The 20,830-nt window shown below is 52.7% G+C and overlaps 7 protein-coding genes across 7 annotated transcripts; 5 read left to right on the top strand and 2 right to left on the bottom strand.

The window, feature by feature from the left end:
- Window positions 1-4,412: 4,412 nt before the first annotated feature.
- GT037_003202 (uncharacterized protein) lies at window positions 4,413-4,805 on the bottom strand (the record flags this gene model as incomplete). Its single annotated transcript, XM_038928249.1, has 1 exon — window positions 4,413-4,805. The coding sequence occupies one exon, from the start codon at window positions 4,803-4,805 to the stop codon at window positions 4,413-4,415; it is 393 nt and encodes a 130-aa protein (XP_038789527.1).
- Window positions 4,806-4,977: 172 nt separating this feature from the next.
- On the top strand, window positions 4,978-5,286 carry GT037_003201 (uncharacterized protein; the record flags this gene model as incomplete). The annotated part of the gene is made up of 1 exon (XM_038928248.1): window positions 4,978-5,286. A coding segment is annotated over one exon (309 nt), but the record flags the coding sequence as incomplete, so codon positions are not given.
- A 381-nt stretch (window positions 5,287-5,667) lies between these two features.
- On the top strand, window positions 5,668-5,937 carry GT037_003200 (uncharacterized protein; the record flags this gene model as incomplete). The annotated part of the gene is made up of 1 exon (XM_038928247.1): window positions 5,668-5,937. The coding sequence occupies one exon, from the start codon at window positions 5,668-5,670 to the stop codon at window positions 5,935-5,937; it is 270 nt and encodes an 89-aa protein (XP_038789525.1).
- Window positions 5,938-6,933: 996 nt separating this feature from the next.
- On the top strand, window positions 6,934-8,136 carry GT037_003199 (trichome differentiation protein gl1; the record flags this gene model as incomplete). Its single annotated transcript, XM_038928246.1, has 1 exon — window positions 6,934-8,136. One exon carries the CDS (start codon window positions 6,934-6,936, stop codon window positions 8,134-8,136), a length of 1,203 nt encoding a protein of 400 aa, XP_038789524.1.
- A 1,569-nt stretch (window positions 8,137-9,705) lies between these two features.
- GT037_003198 (uncharacterized protein) lies at window positions 9,706-10,068 on the top strand (the record flags this gene model as incomplete). The annotated part of the gene is made up of 1 exon (XM_038928245.1): window positions 9,706-10,068. One exon carries the CDS (start codon window positions 9,706-9,708, stop codon window positions 10,066-10,068), a length of 363 nt encoding a protein of 120 aa, XP_038789523.1.
- Window positions 10,069-12,023: 1,955 nt separating this feature from the next.
- On the top strand, window positions 12,024-15,882 carry GT037_003197 (lectin c-type domain-containing protein; the record flags this gene model as incomplete). Its single annotated transcript, XM_038928244.1, has 4 exons — window positions 12,024-12,104; window positions 12,237-13,950; window positions 14,829-15,207; window positions 15,255-15,882. The coding sequence occupies 4 exons, from the start codon at window positions 12,024-12,026 to the stop codon at window positions 15,880-15,882; spliced, it is 2,802 nt and encodes a 933-aa protein (XP_038789522.1).
- A 393-nt stretch (window positions 15,883-16,275) lies between these two features.
- Window positions 16,276-20,242, bottom strand: GT037_003196 (phospholipid-translocating p-type atpase; the record flags this gene model as incomplete). Its single annotated transcript, XM_038928243.1, has 2 exons — window positions 16,276-18,287; window positions 18,334-20,242. 2 exons carry the CDS (start codon window positions 20,240-20,242, stop codon window positions 16,276-16,278), a joined length of 3,921 nt encoding a protein of 1,306 aa, XP_038789521.1.
- Between the last annotated feature and the right edge of the window lie 588 nt (window positions 20,243-20,830).

Below are 20,830 nucleotides of genomic sequence, written 5' to 3'. Positions count from 1 at the left end.
AAGTGATGGGTACTGCCCATGGGTCGCCTGCCTGTGCAATTAAATCAGCATGTCGTATCCTTCTCATGGCGTTACCCCACGTCCAACCCCAAACTGCCGTGTATCATCAACCTACTATATCTGTACCAATTCTTCCGCCACTCACAGACGCAAGGGCTAATTGTACAAACCATATGTAGACAAGCCTCGTGCTCTTACCGTGGCCTTGGGTCTTCGTGTTCGGCGCTGTTCAGGTACCTCAACGGGTTTCCGGAACGGACATCGCGTGTCGTAGAGGGCACAACGTGGGGTACCATTCATGCACTGAATGTGATGGGTGAAATATCAGCGTCCACAGCGTTGTTGGGCATGGAAGCGAGGTGCTGCTATGTTTCGATCGGTGTAACGAGCCTGTCCAGCTGAAGCTGGAACTATTTTGAGTCGGGGTAGGTGACTGGTGGACTCATGTCTAGGCCAGGCGCCATAGATTGAGGTTTCATTCAGCAATACTTTTAATGACAGTGCCTGAATTGTGCCACTGCTTTGAACCAAGGAAGCCGAGGTGATAATGCCTGAAGTGGCTCTGGGATGAAAGTCATACCACCTGATGGCGTCCTATTGCCCGGGGACGGAAGCGACATTTGGATGCAAAGAATACAGTGGACTGAAGAGAATTCGAGAAGTGAGGCAAAGAAAGACAAACACACAATGCAGTTCATGAGAGGTTGCACCAGCATCAAATGCAGAGGCTTACTGATCTGCTCATGGTGGAATTAGAAGCATACATGTGGTCACGCAGTTGGAATGAGATTCTCGAGTGGAAGTGATAGCCTCGAGTGGAACATGCAGGTGCTCTCTGACGCTCAGCAGGTCAGTGAAATGCTCTGACAATCTCTCATGTAAAAGCGATCGTCATAGCTAACGTGGCAGTGATATCAGCTCATTCTGATGCTCAGCTTAACCACCGGGTTTTCTCGAACCCACAAGCGCGCCGATTCAGTGCTGAAGGTTTGGAGCCCAATACTGTGACAGTCACTATCGTTCCATATTGCGACGAGTCAGCAATGGTCGAAAAGAATGGCAGGTCTGCAAAACAGGATTCTGCTGTGCCTCAGATGGTGCTCGACTCGGGATGGTGATTGGTGCTCGGGGCTATTGAGAGAACAAAACGATAAGCAGAAGTGCTGAAAGCGGTAACTGTAGGCTAGTTGGCAACGTTACGGTGCATGTGGATCGACGGTGTCTTCCGGGCTTCCTTTCAGTCTTGAACAGCTGAGTTCATGATGATTGCATGTAAACTTGGGCGCGGAAGCGAAGCCGAGTAGATAGTGGTCCACAAGCGTCGCTGAATGGCTCTACTGCTGTAATGAGTCTACTCAGAGTGGGTACTTATTGCTCGTACGATGCGCTGTCATCCCCAACGACGCGTGGGCGTGCTACTGTCTGTCCGGAAACGGTGAACGCTCAACCAGCTCTTGCCAACATAGTGAAGCGATCATCCCTGTTCGAAGAGCCCTCCTGATGCTGTTTTATGCTTCTGACAGGGCCCGTGTCCAGGGCAAACGTTCCTGAACTTTCTGAGTGGAGCATGCTGTTTGATGAAGCTCGTGTGGGGGAAAAGGGCATAGGGTGATACGGGAAGCTTGTGCTGGAAGGGGGATGAATCGGGCACTTCGGCGTGACGTGAAAAGGGATGGATGGGTACGTGAGGCGAGGCGGTGCAGTGCATGCCTTGAATCTGAGTCCTGATGGCTACGAAGAAGCAACGACTGCACCCTGATCGCCCTGAGCACGCAAGAATGCTCATGAGTCGTGGATCTCCATCCGGGTGTGGCCAACCGGTCGATCATCGGTGTGGTTGATCATGGTACGCACAGATGGACATTGAGCAAAGGAAACGAGTATGACACGATGACTGCCTCGATAACCGGGCTTGCAGAAGGGGGACATGTTGCATGGACTTTCGTGATGAATTGTTGGCACGCTACGTGTAGTGCGGGAGATGGTCTTGATGCGGATGTCCGACGGCCGTAACCGCACACGGCATCGGGGACTTATGAGTTCAGTAACCATTGAATCAAGCGTCATGGTCGGCCTATCCTCCATAGCACGCACAAGATGTTGGAACCTGATTCCGCGGTCAAAACCAATTGCTAGTGTTTCGGCGAGGTCACCCGAACTTGATCTATTGACTATCACGATAGGGCTTGGCGAAGTGTCATCGTGATCAACGCCATTAACGTTTCGAAGGACGGTGAAATTCCGAAACAGAAGATCATCCGTTGGGTGCTATTTTCCGTATGGGCGGGTGATGCAGGTAACGCATAATCCCGGCGAATCATCGAAATGTTGACCAAGAACAACATGGGCTAGGTCGGCATGGGCCGAGCAACGAGTAGTATGGGATGCCAACAATCTTGGCTGCTGATTCCGGATAGCATTTGCTGACCGCATTATAACTTTTGTTACTTTTGCAGCCCTCTGAGCGAGGGGGGAAAGGGGTTTTAGTGGGGCATGTCGATCCGATTCGGCGGGCGCTCAGATCTGAGCTAAACGGCCTTCCCTCGCTGGTGCCGCATCTTGCTTTGGACCAGTGAGGAGGATGCGCCGCAGCAGCGCGCTAACGTACGCAGATGGAGTCGATGACGAGTCAGCAACGACGCTTTGCTAAGTGAAGTTCTGCGCGAAGGAATGCAGTGTACTGCACTGTGGTATCACCCCGGACATGTCTGAAGCATGAGTGCAGTTGAGGTATGGAGTTGAAGATCGCATCCGGACCAGTTGCTGAACAGTGCTGCCACGCGTGCGTGGATGCCTGGAATAATGAGGCTGGTGCGGGCCACTGCGTGGACAGGTCGAATGAGTTTGGCCGCTGGTGTGCCGCTGTCAAAAAACTGTAAGCTCCAAACCTCGATAGGTAAACGTTTCGTCAACCGCAGATTGGATTGGGAGGCGCCACCACCAATAGCGAACCTAGTTCATAGGAGGAGGACACGTAGGAATAACAAAAAAAGCTTTCAAAGATGGAGAATGGGTTTCAGAAAGATTGAGGCAGCGGCTGGCGATGCTATTGGTCGAGCGTAGATCACTCGTCAATCTCTGATCTAGAAGATCGTGGCTGGGTATCCCTGTCTTTACGTATGGGGAGTTATTTGAGGAAATGCAAATCCAGACAGGCCTCCATCTCATACCCCTTCCTCGCCGAAGAGTTGTTCACGGCAGTATGCGTATCCGCAGACCCTGGTAGAAACGTGCCGTCGATGACGATTTGTAGGTATAGATACAATATTGGCAGTGGGGCAGTCAGATACAGAAGGCTACAAGCGTGACTCCAGAACCATTATCGGCAAGACGTCAGAAGAGTAACTTGTTCAACATCGGTCATGGTTGCCGTGATGTGCATATCATGTGCATGACGAGAGCGTATGCTGTGAGGCGTGGGGAACACTTACAGGGAACATGCTGTGAGATTTTTGCCAATCCGTGGATCGCCCATCCCCTTCCCCCCGCGCATATCCTCTCTTTGTGTAGGCCAAGAGAGAGGGCAGACCTTGCTGGGGAGTTTTCGCCGACGAAAGCCAATATTCCGCGACTCGCAAGGTGCGGGTAATGTAGTGCGGAAGCATGCCGTTGTTACATAGAGTGTAATCTGGCGTCGGGAAGAAGTGCAGTCTCGACATGGGTTTAGGTCAAGGCCCGAACATGTTCGGACAGAGGCATATGAAAGACGTAGCACGAGAGCGTGGTAGCTGTAACACGATGCACCCTTTGCAAATTGTCTGGGTCGACCATTGTAATTGGCACAGCATGAGCCACACCTGATTGTTGGAACCACCGTTGGTCCCACAGGGCGGGATAGTGTGCGCGGCATGGTTTGGGATGGTCGAGAGTGTAGCTGCGGCTGACGTACGAAGCAGCCAATCGTGATAGAGGGCAGACAAGGATTTCAAAAATCGTCGACCAAGCGGAAGACCCCGCGCGGTGCTCCGAGGAACAGAAGGGGCTTGAAGGTCTTGGATGACATTCGGTGGTACATGGTTTGGCGACTTGACGACTCAAGGGCACAGGCAAGTCTCCACCAGCACGCCGACAGACGAACAGCCGTTGCGCGAATCCGAACGCGACGTTCAGGCGTGCATGTTTGCCGAGAGTTTGTTTCCGCGATCGCAACTTGACCCTGACCATTACCAGGGTACTGAATCACGACGAGCCACGAGTTTGGGTGCGCATGTAGCAGATTTGCAACCCTTGGAATTGTCATTCGTTCGTCGAGATTGCGGGCTCGGAAGGGATCGGCGACGGCGACCGTTGAGCTCTGCAAGCGATTTCTAGCGAAGGTACGGATGACCAGGCCAGGCCGCGCAGATGAAGACGTCGGAAGGACGGCGAGGTCGCTGCATTTGAGTGCGTGTGCAGCAGAAAGCGGCTGAGGCTCAGCGAAACAAAGCACCCACTCGGCCGGATGCTGTGCGTCCCGTAACGCTAGCCCGACGACTGGGACGCACTAGGAGCAGAGGGGGATAGCCCCAATAGCCCCGGATCTGATGCATCAGCCACAGCCTGCGCCGCAAGCTTGCGCAACAGGGAATGGCGATACCTCGGGCAATCCGAATGCAAATGGGTGAAGCCCATGTTCTGCTCGAGCGAACAGAGCTGGAACCATGTCGCGTGGGGTATGCAGCAGTCTGGACGAGGCCGTCTATATTTGCGCACCGCCGACATGGGTCACTCGTGATATAGGCCTCTCTGGCAGTATCAGATTGAGTAGACAGACGTACAGCGTCCCCACCAATGGCGTAATAGGTCGACGTCGGGCTGGGGGGCATAAATGGAGAAAGTTGGGCGAAGACAGCCTCACTTGGTCATGTAGAGGCTCCCGTTGCAGGTATGCAGGACGATCGAGATGATAGCGTCACGGTAACCAAGATACCCGCTTCAGCATACGATCGCCCTAACGAGTGACTTCGGCGAGGAAAGCGTGCAGACGTGAGTGACGATGTGTTTTGGCAATCAACGGTTTTGTCTTTCCCAAAAGGTGCGCGACTGCTCTCCGAGCCTGCCGAAAAGGGCTGGAAGGCAGGCGCGACTGGTGCACTAGCGATATTCCAAATGCCATGGCAGGCGCTCACTGGTGCGCACTTTCCAGTTGAGCGGTCTCGCTACTTTTCGCTACTGGCCCGCCGGCAGATCAGTCTCCAGCCCACCAACGGCCGCCAGCTCGACACCTTCACAGTCACCTCCCCAGCACACACAGCGAGACAGCGCGCCTCAGAAAACAGGTCGTGTGTCGCACTCGCCAGAAAATAGAACAGCAGAAACACCGTCAGTTCGATGTGAGTGCACTGCGCTAGCCTCGGGAGAACGACAGGCCCGAAAAGGAGAGGTGAAGGACGCCAAGCTCACCTCGCCGACCTCGTGTCCTCCAATGTGAGGGCCATGACGATCGCACTACTCGCGCCCGGTCCGCAATCAGCACCAGCACCCGTTTGATCGACGCCCAAGTGCTGACTGCAACGTGCATCGTGCGGCGCTGGAGAGGGCTGTCTCTGGGTGGATTGCATTACTACTGGAAACACCAGTTCAGACACGCCTGCCATAGGGGAGACAAGTGGGCAAGACGTCCTCTCGACACTGTAAGAATAGACTACAACAGGGCCATATCAATCACTTCACAGGGCAAGGCCATAAATGCGCCGTAGAGCCCAAGACGCATGCCTGGTCTTCCTGGACCAGGATGACGGAACACAGAGCTTGTCACGGTCACGATGGGGACGAGGCCGAGTCCACTGGAACATCCTGGATGCCGCTGAGGCTGGCTGGCTGAGGCTGCTACTCAACTTTACGGCCATCTACATGTTTGGTTTTACTGTGGGCAGGGGAGTGCAAGTATCGCGCCGAGTGGGGGTATCATTGACTGTCTCCATGGTGTCTTCCAAATCCCACCGGCCTTGCTGCTAGCGTGCACCATCATGAATCGACAACGAAACGGCCAGGGGCCCTAGCGAGTGCATCCATTCTGCGCGAGCGGTGGGCCGCCGGCGGGGACGAGCGCGCTGTCGGCGGCCAGGAAGCGTTGCAGGGGGAGCAATTCACTACGCTTGTTTTCAGGGTGGTAATGCGAGCAAGGCGCTGCGCTTGCTTTTTCTGCCGTCCCAAGTCGGCGCCGGGCGAGCGCCATACGCCATGCCACGATGTGATACAGGGTACTTGTCGAATCCGACGATCTGGCACCTAACCAGGTCCATCGCTGCTTGTGTGCGTCGTCGACAACGATTACTTTAGCCCTTTGCTGCTCAGGGCCCAGCTAGTCGCTCTGAGCGCCGCATGACGCCCCAGCGCTCTCCGTCCACCATCTCACCAGTGCCTTAGCCGCATCGTCTGAAAAGCAGAATCCTCGCACACATCTGCCCGTCCCGAAGGAGTCAATAGCTCCTCGACCACCTTGGCGTCCAAGTGTCCTGACTACTCCTCCCCGCGCCCGTCGTGATATATACCGGTGCTCGCCTCTACCACGTTACCGTTGGTTCGTCTACCAACGTCAACCACCGTTCGACTTCGCCTCTACCATACTGCAATCGACACTGACACTTGACTCTGTGCTTCTAACCCTAACAATACGGTATGCTTAATTCTCCTCCCCTGTCGTCGTCGTTGATCACCAACTGCCCCTCCTGCATTTTGTCTACCAACATCGCGGCGTGTTGGCATACACCATCTCCCTGATCCACTTCTTACCATTCACACATTCTCAACTTCGACACATTCGATATGGTTGTGGTTTCACATCCGTCCAATCTGCCTACTTCCTACAGTGTTTGGACCCATTCAGGACTGACTCTCCATGCAGAACATCAACACATTTCACACAAGCTCGACTCAAGCAGAGACTCTTCTGAACGTCTTGATAGTTTTACGGACTGTGACAGATTACCAATTCCACGTGAAGATTCCATCATGGTTGCCCACAGACGCGGCCCATGGTCGCAGCACGAGGATCAGTGGCTCGTCAACCTCGTCGCTCGCAATGGACCTCACAACTGGGTACGCATCTCACAAGAGATCGGCTCCCGGTCACCAAAACAATGCAGAGAGCGTTACCACCAAAATCTTAAGCCATCCTTGAACCATGATCCAATTACTGGAGAAGAGGGGGAGCTGATTGAGAAGATGGTTGCTGAGATGGGCAAGAGGTGGGCAGAGATTGCACGCAGATTAAAAGGACGCAGCGACAACGCTGTAAAGAACTGGTGGAATGGCGGCCAGAACCGCCGCAAGCGCAACCCTGAGCGCCCTGATCAGAGACCCCGAGAGCACATGCACCACCCGCAGACTGGTTACCACTACCCAGCTCCCCATGGCCAGCCCCACCACGAAGAGCATCGCGTGGCCTCATACCACGAATCACACCGACCATCACTCAACACCTCAATGAACTCTCCCCACGCCATGAAGCTGCCTCAGCCCCAGCGTTTCGAACCCTTCTCCGGATCACGACCTCAGCCTCTTGACATCTCAGCCTATGGATCGCACGCTACCGTCCGAGCACGGGGATTCGAGACACCCATGCCTTCTCCTTCTGGCTACTCCATCGTGTCAGCCGATGGCGCACCTTCTCTCATCACAGACACTGGCTCAGAGTCTCGCTCACCACGTGGTGCAGCTTCACCACTCGACATCACACTCGCTCCATTAGTCGGCAGCCGGGAGGAACGCAAGAGCTCTTCTACACGATATCTACCCACAACTGGCTTTGCGCCCGAAGACGACTCTTCCTACGATGTCTACAGGCGACGAGGCTCACTACAACTCCCTCCTCTACACCGCAGTGATGCTTCAGCACCCAAGCCTTCGCCTGCCTTCCGCGAGCCAAACTACGAGCGACCACAACCACCAAGACTCCTCACTCAACCCACTCCTCAGCTCACACATCACCACTCTATGCCTCAGTCTGCGCCAACAAGTGTTCCTCAACGGGCACTTCCCCCTTTCCACTCTCTCGCCGAGCCAACGCTCCCGGTGCCGCAGTCTTCGAGTGCAACAACTAGCCCAGCTGCGCGACAACTCCCGTCACCCTACGTGCTCCCTTCGGTACCGTCAGAGGTCCGGAGTGCACCCGTCTCACCCAAAGACAGGATGTCCCTACGAAACATCATGTAATTGTCTATCATGTTTCACTTTGTCCAACATACCCCTTCTTGTCTATACGTCGCACGTTTCAAATCACCTACTTCTATTAATGGCCGATATTCAATGATCGACACTTTGTTTGTTACAGAGTTCTTCAACCTTGTCGTTTGTTTTGCATGGAACTAAAAAGGGACACATCGTATACGACTTTCAGGATACCCCATGTCGCATCTCTATTCACGTGCAACGGTTTGGGAGGCACATCAGTCTGGTTCTATTTAGGCTCGTCTTAGCCATGTAGCATCAAGCACGTCGAAATTCGACACATCACGGCGTTTTTCTATTCGGCCCTCAAGTAGGCCTTGCTATACACTGCGACAATTTCGTTGCCAGTAATAATACCCAGCAGTGCAACAGCACTTGCAAGCGTCCTCTAGCGATGCCAATCAAATACAATCAATACTACAACATATGCACCCCTTACAGCAGTTTCCATTCCTCACAAGACCAACTAGTGATACCGAGTACCAAGTTCACATGTTCAAGTGACTGACGAACAGAACAAGGAGTTCCCACCGCGAATATTGATCGACAAACACTAAGTTCCAGGCTTCTAAACGCTCCAGGGCGGCGTGAGCTCACCGCTCCAATGGCACCTCAACCGGCTGTGGAACCCACCGCATGACAGATACTCACAAACGTCTGAGGTACCCACTACCACGATTTCTCCATCCACACCTCAACGTACGCATGGGGCGATCTCGCCACAATCACCGATCAGCCCACGCAGTCGTACCCGTCGCAACACCTGCAGTGTCGTCTATACTACTTTTTCATTGGACTGAACGCGCCCGGCTGACGGACAATACTTTTCCTCTAAAATGATTGATTGGTTACTCCTTTTCCGTACACTGCCACCAATAGTGGCCGAGGTGGGGCTCTGGACTGCTCAGCAAGATTCTGTCACCGTGAGTCCTGCGACATCGAGGTATGCTTCGGCACTTCTTCTGATAGACCATCTCCAGGGAGTCCCTGGAAAGATCAGAGAGCAAGTCGTCACGAAGTCAATAGTATCGCAAGACCTCCCCTACACCGCACTGGAATAGCGACTGTGGAAATTGCGAACTATCCACGCACCTCCTGTTTGTACGCACAGGTACACGCACTAGGATCCCCTCATTCCAACGAGCTTCACGAATCATTGCTCTCTGTACCGTCGTCCGGTGCGGCACATCCGCCCTCGTTTTCGTCAACCGCGCATCCGAGCAAATCGCTTCATTGTAATTTACGATTCAACGTCCACCCCTCCCGTGTGATCGTTCGAATCGTCCACGTCAACGTCCCACTCGGCCTAATTCACTACAGCAAGGGCCGGCGACTAGAAGGCCACCATCATTCCTACCTGCCATTGCTAGTAAGAAAACAAGACACTGGGTCCTCCAGGGCTCGATCATGCGGCTACTGGTGGCTTTACCGCTTACGGGAATTAGACTTTGATCTACGCCTTAGCGCGCGACGGCTCGCGAGATTTGCGACTAGCGTATATCTCCATGTCCACAATCGTGCTGGAAGCGTTGGGAAGACACGCGCATTTTGTGCATGTGGCATAGTAACAAAGTCTGGTACCCTAATGCGGACATTCACGCACTAAACCATAGCGCCCACGAGGACTTTGGTACTGGGCCCACGCCGTCAAGAGGATGTCGCCGTTCATTCCCATGGTCTACCGCCCTTCCCTCTGCTGCTAAGCAAAACGCCGTCGCAGAGGCGTTGATCGAAGGTCGCCGTCCTGAGCATAAGGTATTTCAGTTCCCAGTCTCTCGGGTCGCGACTCTTTCAAGTCTTCAGCCCGTCACAATACGACTTTCAATGGTACCATGGACGGCGGTATTGTGGAACATCGGATTTGCAACTGGAGGGCGAGTAGACGAGTGCACATCGCCATTTGCCGTTGAACGTTGAAGGTTGCGGGTCCGTTGATCCGGCGCATCTCGGTCTTGTGGCTGTGGTCTCTTTTTCCAATATGGCACGATTATCGCCAAACGAGGATCACATCGAGTCCTTCGTCACCATGTGCCAATGTCGTGCTCCTTTCGATCGGCACAGGCATCACAACGTCTTCTTCTAGCGCAGATCTCGCCGGACCTTCTCCGCAACCTGTGGCTCGTGGCGAGGCCATGCACTCGGTCGAACTCATGACATGTGCATGCAGCTTCGATGGTGAAACCTTTTTCCTCATGTCTGGGATTGCATGTCCAAATCCGAGGTAGTAGTTATGCGCGAAACACGTCGTCTTCACAACTGCACTACAGATGTAGGGGTATGCAGGACTGTCAGACGGGTGTCAGACCAAGACCCTCGCACCCAGACTTTGAGAAGCTCGGCACGCTCGGTAACGTGCTGGTGCCCTCGGTGAAACGCGCATGGGGCGGTTGCGTCAACAGTCGTGTGGGGACAGTGCCTTCATGCGAAACTTCGCTCGTTTGTGCGTACGCAATGAAGACGTTACATGTCAAACAACAGTGGATATCTCCCCGGACGGCCGGACATACGTACTCCAACGTCTGCAGCCGTTATTTCTGCTTCTGCCGATATTGAGGCGTGTCACGGCGTCGGCGACTGTCGACGAAAGTATCAACAGTGCGGAGTTACTGCCGCCTTGAGTGTGGTGTGCACACCTCTTCAAATAGACTCATTTCTGTGCTGCAAGGGGTTCTTTGCTATATTGAGTAGAAAGTTCATAAGCGTGTTCGCTGTAGCCCTGTGATCGATTAGGTTACCCTTCTCTTCCGGATGAGTGCATCTGCAGTACCAGCAACCTCCATTTGACTGCTCTCATCGCTACCCAGATCTAGGCCCTTTCTTCATCGCATTCGCTTTGAGCTATGCAAAATTGTCGGGGTTACAGCTCCGGCTTTCTCGGCTCTACCGTGGGCGACGTTGACTCGACCGCTTGTAGCTAGCGGACCTTTTACCTCAATAGCAACGTTGCGTCCGTAGCCAGGAGACATCCCGCGAAAAAAAACGGGTCGTAGAAGCAGTACTCCTGCAGCGGTCATTTTTCTCCGTCGACTGTAGTCGTGGCAATCCGCACTGTACACAGTAAGCGGCAGTCAGCAAGTCCATGCGTGCGCCGCATACCTGCATCGTCCCTAAAGACCGCACGCAAGCTTTTCGCAAACTTCAATGCGCCCTCAATGCATTTCCCAGCAGCCCGCCCGCCCGCTGCTGACCTGCATCTCACCCGGCCAGCAAACTCCCTGAGAAAAGTTTTCGGACGTCGATCAAGGTCGCACGAAACAGTGAGACACGAGCTCTCGCTTACGGAGTGTAGGTAGCGAGTTGCCAGCAACGCGGGCTCGGTATTGCGCAAGCCCAGTAATAACGGCTGTGTTAAGTGTATGTGCGAGGCTTGTACGCACAACGTTCCTTCGAATCCTTGGGATCAATATGTGCGACTTCCTAGATTATATCATGTGTAAATGATGACACCACACACGTTCCATGCGTTCCACACGCATTCCGCTGCCTAACCAGGATGCAAGCCATCGGACGTTTTGCTGGAATCGTCGCTTTCCAAATTGCAGACATGGTGTTTTGAACGGTGAGTTTGGTGATGCAAATCGTCATCATTGGCCAGCCATGCTTTAACCGCAACGGGAGTGGTGGGAAAACTAGCACCGTACCACGTGACGTCGCACCTCCGTCGCGCCTTGCAGCCCTGTAGATCGTCAACGACATCATCCTATCCACCATCAACACCTGCATCTGCATATACGAATATACCCCGTTGCATATTGTTTCTAAACATATCTTATCGTATTCCCCTGCTTCCTGGTGCCGTCTTTGCCCGTCTGTTGCACGCGAGGTGTGTGCCACGTTTTCGCGGTTGCTGATGTTTGGGTCCAACAGCGGGAATGTCGGCTAACGGGTTGTATAACCCGGATCAAAGTGCTGTGAACACGCGTTGGATAGAGCCATGGAGCGAAGCGTTTAGAGTAAGTGTCAGCTGTACGTGTTGTGTAGAGTGTCCGGCGAGCAGTGTCCTAGGTGTTGGGTTTCACAGGGTCAATACGCTATTATTCTGGAAGTACGCAGATGTTAGAGAATGCCTTGCTGACCGGTGGTAGGCACAACGAGATGTCGGACTTCGTGTACCGATCAACTTTCAGACTGTTTCAGCCGTATCGCTGGCACAGGCGTGTTTTGCGCAAAACCAGTACGAACATAATGCTTTCCAAAAATGCTTTTCAAACTTGTTGGCTGTCGGCGTCCGGAAATTCACAGTCGATACGTATTGGGATCCGCTGCGTTCAGTATGGAGTTTGTGCCCAGTTGAGCTGCCTCAGTCGAATGAAGATACATCGGCTGAAGGAAATCTGCCTGTGGCGACTGGGCCGACAATAGCGCCATCAAGTGATAGTATGAGTGCGGAGATTCCGCTGTCTACATTCGATCCTCCACGCAATGCAAGAAAGCGTCAACAGACATCCACATCGGTTTCGGTGTCTGCAGATCTATCGTCGAGTTCGATAGCTGTCGCGTCTTCGGTCGCATCCTCAACTTCCTCAGCTTCGACGAGTGCAGCAACACCAACCATAGTCGATTTCCCAAACCCCAATGGACCGCCGCTTTTGCAAATCGGGAGTTACAATTGCACGTCTCTGATGACGCTAGACTTACTTACCGGCATACTAGAGAAGTTCCTCGAAATAACAGCTACTACAACTAGTGCAGCGACAACTATGTTCACTTTCAACGTACATGCTGCTTCATCTATCACCGATCCAGACGCTCCAGCTCCGAACCTGTCTCCGAATCAACTTCCTCAATCTGGGCAATTGCTCAGCGATGTGTTGCAAGGTAATCTTTCTGATGACACATTCACTCCGTCTACTTTGGCCGACCAACGTGCGAACTTGAATAGCTCGTGGTATAACGTCGATTGGAATAATCGTCCACTCATGGGTTACTACGAGAACTCCAAGAATGCTGACGGACACTTGTTCACGGAAAGTGGGTGGCCAAACGAAGCTTACATGGAATTCAAGCAGCTATATCGACTTGTCACTAGTTATGGCACCGTTGCCCCGCAGATGTCGAATTATAACACAGGACCAGATCTCGACTACGTCTTCCCTCCTGGAACCATTGCCGATGAAAAGACACCATCAGTTGGCACGGATGGACGTGTGACTTCCGGTTGCTTGTTTTCTTCTTCCGACAACATCGTTACTTCGACAACGAACTCATCTTGGGCCCTTGCCGAAGTTCCATCACTCGATATCAACGCAAATCCAGACCTCTCCTCGACTATACCCTCGGTCACTAACTTTACCGCTTGTGGTATAACCCCCTTCCTCAATCAAACCCTCGGAGACACGACTGCGGACAAGAATCCCTTGCCTTATGCCGCATATGTACAGTCTACATTATGGTCGTTCGCGCCTGGTCAGCCCCTCAATTCCTCTGAAGAGGGGGACGACACTAATGACAACCGCTGCGTCGTCATGATGATGAAGCCACCCTACGCAGGGCGCTGGCGCGTAGAAGACTGCAACCAACACCATCGTGTGGCCTGTCACGATCCCCGACAACCTTATGACTGGCGTATCTCTGACGATTCAACTTACTATCGCAACGCCGAATACTATTGCAAAGACCCATATCGATTTAATGTCCCACACACTGCGCTGGAAAACTCGCACTTGTTTTCTGCATTCCAGGCCGCCGCTCCTAATGATGACGCGCTTTACATCAACTTGAACGCTTTAAGTGTGCCAGACTGCTGGGTCATTGGACTCAATGGGACGTGTCCGTACCTTCCTACGACAGACACAAATCGTACGCGCATCGTTGTAGTGCCAACTGTAGCGGCTGTGATTATCTTCCTTTTGGCTGCGTTAACCTTCTTTGTCAAGTGCGCTGCAAATCGGAGGGAGAACAAGAGAGGACGGAAGAGAAGACTGGTTGATGGCTGGGAGTATGAAGGCGTTCCTAGTTAATCGGAAATTCGCGACCCAACGTCATGTTGGACTACGGTATTTAAATGCAGGTGTATTGACCAGAAACCTATATTTGGTATCAATCGTCAACACCTCACTACGTTGCTCAGACAAAGAATGAAGGCGGCAGTGGTATCGCGATGGATTCTGTTCTCATCAGTCGCTCTGGTATATAATGTCTTTGTTGTCGAATGCAGGGGCAGAGTTTGACAAAGCCATTCATCTCGACCATTGTTCGCTTTGTGAATAAAGTCGTATAACATGACTACCTCTCAACCATTCGTACGGCTGGTTAGCCAAAAAAGATACATCACCATCTATAAGGAATAAGACTATACCATCACCGATATTACTCCTATCAGTCACAATAGAACATGTCCGCAAATCCTTGGGCACACCGTACAGCGCACAATGCGCCGCGGCAACGTCCCAATATGCGTGGCACGAGCCTCTACCCAATAGCTGCGCCACATGCGAGGCAAGTAGCTAAGAATATTGCTGCTAAACAAATTCCAAATACCTGGCCTATCCCAAGAAACCGGAGTAAAAAAAGCAGAGGTCTTAGGCGAAATGGCAACACTTGTTTCCGACTCAGCGGTCTACAAGCACTATTACACTTGCCAAGATTTCTTCAGTGGATCATCTCTCATAATAGCATGCACAATGGAAACCGGATCTTCCCATGCCGTCCCGCTCATGTGATCCACGCACAATTAGATTTGAATATGTCCGGTGCTACTATATCGTCGAACAAGAAAATTCCTAGTAAAGACGAATTGCCTGAGAAGGAGTTGACTCAGCTCAAGAAGAAACTCGAGAAAAAAGAGAAGAAGAACCCAGGAAGTACGTTAACAGACTGTCCCGCTTGCGCGGTGAAGGCTTTAGCCCAGTTCTACTGGGGTATCCAAAATCTCAATGCTGGTGAACCTATCAGTCTACCCTTCAACAATGCAGAGCTAAACAGAGTTCATCAAGTCGACAACATGCTGCGACAATTTACACCAGGAGCAGACACTGGGGCAGGGAACGCACAAGAGGACCCGGAGGAGATGCAAACGCGACTATTAACGGCATGTCTCGAGTCTGTTAATTACCAGTAAGTCTTCTCGGCGACATTAGATAACCGTACGCTAACCCAAACAGTCTCAATGAAAATACGGCCTGGAAAGCTCGCTACGAAGCCCTGTTCATACTGCAACAAGAGTGCTTCTGGAATTGTCCATGCGGTTCTCAGCAGGTTCCCCTAAACAATCCCGCCCCCGACAGTATCGGTTTCAACAACATCGCGATCCTCTCTAACGGCACACCAGACAGCCTTGAAGAAGCTATGAGACGAGAGTTCGAACCAGTTCCACTCAATACCTTCCACTGTACCAGCTGTAACAGCACGCAGCAAAGAAGGCAGTCTACACGTATTGAAGGATCACCAGAATATCTCCGCATCAAACTCAGTATCGTCAACAGCAACGGTACACCGAACTTGAATCCCGTGAATCTTCCCGAAGTTCTGAATCTGTCTGAATATCAAGCTGTTGGTGACGACCCACCGCCTCTCATGTATCGATTAAGCAGTGTACTTGCTCACGGCGGTACACACAATGCAGGTCACTGGGTTGCGAGCGTACGTGGCCCTCAGAATGTCTTCTACATCAACGATCATTCTGTCCTTCAGCGAAGTTTAGTAGAACTGAGGGCGAACCCCCAAGTTTATGGGGGTACTGATATGCAAGCTGTCGTTCTGATGTACAAACGCTTTGAGAAGAAGCTCTAGGGTTAAGCTAGTCAAAGTAAGCATATGGAGATACGACCTTCATATGCCACTCGCGCTTTCTCATACTTGTACAAGATCATCGTAATTGTAGTGTCTGTTGAATCGATTGTTTCAAATGTTCTATACACGTGATATTGTTCTGTGCAAAATCTTCAGCAAGCCTCTCACTCTCTTTCCTTTACTAAGACATGAACTGCCTTCGTCGCGGAGATGTTCAAACGAGCAATGGTATCGAGGAACAGGACTATGATGAAAGATCAATTGCTCAGCTAAGCAAAAGGGCCTGCTCGAAAAGGTCGCACACATTGGAAAACCAGAGGAACTGATGAAGAGTAGAAATAAAATCTCATTGCTTCCAAACTCAAAAGAACTCCCGCTATGCAAATCCATTTCCTATACACCTTGCACTTTACGATAACTCGGCGGCTTCAGCGTCCTCCCCAACAACTTGACCGCATAAGGCGGCACAAGACTGATCGCCGCGATAACCGCAAACTTCCACCAAAACGCCACGCTACCCACAAACGCAAGGTCAAAGTAGCCTGTCAAGAATGGTATGGAGCCAAAGTAAATGACGGCTGTGCCCACGATACTAGCAATCATGATCCAATGCCAAGTCGTGACCTCCATAGCCACCATGATAAGTTCATTAACAATCAGCACCGAGAAACTGACGCTGACCATTTTGAGGAAAGTGGGGTCGGGTTCCGCCGGGGGTGTAGTTGAAAGACCAACACCAATGAGAAGTTGTGATAGTCCCTGGATAATTGAGCCCTGGTAGATGGATACGGCGACCCAGATGAAGAAGGATTTGTAGGATAGCGACCTTCCCGTTTTGAGCTCAGCGTAGAGTTCCGGATAGAGATTCGCAACGCTCTCATCAACGTCTCGATCCAACACAAGCGAGAAGACAGGCCACATGGTGTAGATAGTACTATAGCCGACGAGCAAAAAGTCCTTGTACAGAGCATTGGGCTCAAAGTTGCTTGAGATAGAGAAGACGGTTTGGCAAATACTGATGATGAGACCGCGGTGGATGACGAATTGACTCAGCTTAGCAGAGCGCTTGTAGCTGTTGCGACCGTGCCAGACCAGTAGTTTCACGAGGTAGCAGAATTGCTCAATGGAGAAGTCGGCTGCAAGGGAGGCTTGACGACCTTCCTTTCCGACGATCCCCACGCCGACGTCTGCGGCTTGAATCATGGAGACGTCATTGCCACCGTCGCCGATGCAGCATACGCGTTTCTTGGTGAATTCGCGAATCAGGCGGGCAACGTCTGCCTTCTGCGTTGGAGAGCAGCGGCAGGCTACGACAGTGGGCAGCTGGACGGCTACGGAGATAAATTCCTGGCGGAAGTGTTGGAGGAACAGTGCGAGAGACTCTCCATCAATGAGGAGGCATGCATCTAGTTTTCCGCGGAGGAAGTCGAGCGAGGAGGAGGCGAGGTCTTTGCGTTTTAGTTTGGCAATTGTGTGGACGTATTGGCCGCGGGCTACGAGCTTTGATGAGACAGCTACGCAACGAGCGGTTTCTACTTTGTCACCAGTCAACATCCAGATCTTGATGCCTGCGTTACGGAGGAGTTCGAGAGAGGGCTTGACGTCTTTTTGAAGCTTGTCTTCAACACCCGTAACGCCGAGAAGTTCCAGGTCGTTCTCCAGGAATTCCTTTACTACACTGGCGACGGCGGCATCGCGGTTGTTGAGGGCAAGGGATGCCTGGGCATGCTTGGTGGAAAAGTCTTGGTAGATTTGCGCGGAGAGTTTCTTGCGACCGACGACTAGTGTTCGGAGACCTTCGCGTGCCATGTTTGCTGTCTCCTCGTCGAGCCAATCGTTGGCGGCAACAATGGAGGTCATGACCGTGTCGGCACCTTTTTGGTAGAACCAGATCTCGCCACCATCATCGGTGGGTGATGATGCCGGACCATGATAGAACTTTACAACAATACCCATGCGCTTGCCTTCAGAAGTAAACGGAAAGACGTTCAAAATGCGCACCTTGACCACTGTATTGCCGCTGTCGCACGATAGTAGGGTCATAGACTCGCGATCGCGGGACAGTAGCTTCAAGCCAACAGCCTCGGTCCATCTCACGATGGCAATCTCATCCGGGGAAGAGGCTTGGTACGTGGTTACCGTTTCCCCATCTTCTTCCTCAGTAGTCGGTGTTACATTGTGGCAAAGTGCTAGAGCCAGCACAACATCGCGAACTCGAGATCCAATCTCTCGGCGTGTACGAGTAGCTGAGGTCAGAGGGGCGGCATTTGCAGAAGATGGCGTGACGAGTGACGGAGCTTCTCCAGTGGGTGGTGTAAAGCATTGGTGAACATATGACGATACTTCGTCCATTGCTTCGTTTGCATACGAGACCGTACCGACGTGTATCTTTTTCATGATCATCTCTGAATGTTGTTAGTCATGTCAGAGTCCCTTTGTTGTTTGACATACCATTCTGTGTCAGAGTACCCGTCTTGTCGCTCAACAGGTACTCAATACGGCCCAGGTCCTCTGGGATCGTGCTAGTCCGAACAATGGTGTTTTTGATGCTCTCATCATGCTGGATGAACCACGCATAGACTGACTTGCCCATGTCGAGGTTTACACGCAGACCTACTGGTACGATGGTAGAGAACAGAATGAGGAAACGAAGCATAGATTGCCACCACTGCCTGCCTTCGATGACTTGGAAGCGCGCAAGGGCGACTAGTATGAATGAGAGCGACAGTGTAAAGACACAGAGCCATTTTGTCAGGGAGTTGATCTCCAGCTCTAACAAACCAGTCTTGGACCGGGAAGGCGATGTAGAGAGCGCTTGACGGGTTTGGGGACCAGTGTATACAACGACAGCTAACAGACTGCAGCTTGAGGCAACAACGGTGTTTGCCCAAATGGTGTTGTCGATGCTCAAGGATGCTGAATGTACCTCTTCAGGAGAGGCCACTTCTTCATTCTCATGAGGGTCATACTGGCGCCGTGTCTTGGGAGGCAGTTCAACGGTTCCGTAGAATTCGTTGACCTTCTTGTCCGGTTTGCCAGCGACGACGCGGAGCCGTGTGTACTCGCCAACATCCAAGTTCTGGGTGAGCGGTGAAGTCAGGCGTAGCTTCCAATCGGTTTCACCGTCCAACTGATCAGTTCGGATAAAGGCTTCGCCTGAAGACCCGGTAGCTGTGGCATTATCGACCTTGGCTGTGTCTTCAGAATCCAGATCGTCAATAAGCGCTGCCGACGAACTCTGCACTTTGGACTCGTCCTCTGCGGGTGGTGCATTTTCGCTGGAGTAGCTCTTGAGAAGCACCATGTCGGCAGGCACTCGCTGGTCCTTACCAAGCTTTACGACATCTCCAACTTTGAGGCTCCGAGAGGGTTTTACAACTTCCCAGTAGGTGCACGTGGCCAGACCCTTGCCTGAAAGTCGCTGCTCCTCTTCATCAATGTCGGCTGACCGACCTCGGTCCTTGGGCTGCTTCCTCAAACGGTTCTTCTTCTGCGAGTTCTTGCCCGGCGCGACGCCGTTGCCGAGGCTGTTCTCTTCGAACTTCAAAACTGTGTAACCTTCGGAATTCGCTTCTGCGTCTCGCCGCCTTCGCGCAATATCGTCCATAGCTTCTTTCCCTAGCGTGATGGATATGACAAACGCCAAGGGAAAGATGTAGGTCGAGAGGTAGCCGATTCGCAGGACAGGTATGATTTGTGATAGAGCGACGAGCAGAAAGTACATGTTGATGAAGAAGGAGAACTCATTGTACAGAGTGCGGGGTAGGAAACTCCACGGGGTATATTTGGCGTTGGATACGGCGTTTGCAGGGAATCTCGAGGTTTGGAGCTGGCCGACAGAGATGGTGCGCTGAGTGGTCGGATCATGTTCTTCTTCGGCATCTGACTCTCCATCATCATCGCCCAGCTGTATAGGCGCATTGTTCTGTCGTGAGAGGAAGCTGGGCAGGCGCATGGCTGAGCCTAGGCGGGATAGTTTGCTCGGCGGTGGTTGCCGTCTTCTCCGTACTGCGTGTTGTGCAGACAGCAGGGGCGAGTCGTCGTCCCCAGACTGGCCATAACTGCCAGCAGAGTCTCTCTTGGACCCTTCATCGTCGTCCAACAGCCCTCTCAGGTCATCCTCTTCCGGCTCTTCCTTCTTCTTCTTGCTCGCGCGCAACCGGCCTACCCTGAGATTCCTCAGCGGTATCCTCGCGCCTAGTTCATGGTACGGCCTTGTTTGCTCCCTGGACTGCCGGCGCGGTGGTGTAGAGGCGGACTGCGAGTGGGTGGCCAGAGGGTCCAGCTCCTCTAGGTCGAGTTCCAGGTCCGAGTCCTCATCTGGCGCATTTGGCTGGTGGTACTGGTGGGGTGCAGCCATGGCTCATGGGCGAGCGAAGATGGTACTGCGGTGCAGGAAGGAGTGGTTGGCTAGTTCCACCTCATGTGCGACGGGCTTGGGTGTGGTTATAGGGATATTGGCTGCCTTCGGGGGTCCGCGGCGTTTCGGGGGTGTCTGGATGCAATGTCTGGGCGACTGGACGCTTAGTTTCTAGTGCCGACGAGGATCCGGGGAATGTCCACGTAGCAAGTATGCCTCGAAATGGGCGGCGGGCTCGGGAGTGAAGGGTGCAGGTGGTGCTGTGTGAATCGTAGAGCCCATGTGTCTTGAAGTCGCGTCACTCTCCAGGCTGGGGTGTGGCGCAGGCGGCAAGTGTGGCGTTGGGGGCTGCCGCGGCGGGCCGTTTCAATGTCCAAGGCGCAGGAACAGCTGGCCAGATCGCTTTCTCACTCATCCTACCAGACTACATTGCAATGCGACTGGGGCTCGCCTCTGCTGTTTGATTCTTGTTGCCTTGCTCGACGGAGACTGCGTCTTTCGCTGTTGCGCGACATACAGAGCCCATGCTCTTCTGCTTCTATAGAGGTACGTAACTGTCTTCGCGATCACTGACGTAGAAAGGGATGA

Source organism: Alternaria burnsii (genome assembly GCF_013036055.1).
Source record: "Alternaria burnsii strain CBS107.38 chromosome Unknown 746, whole genome shotgun sequence".
Taxonomy (NCBI): domain Eukaryota; kingdom Fungi; phylum Ascomycota; class Dothideomycetes; order Pleosporales; family Pleosporaceae; genus Alternaria; species Alternaria burnsii.
Note: the sequence above shows the minus strand (reverse complement) of the source record. Positions and strands in the feature narration are given on the sequence as shown.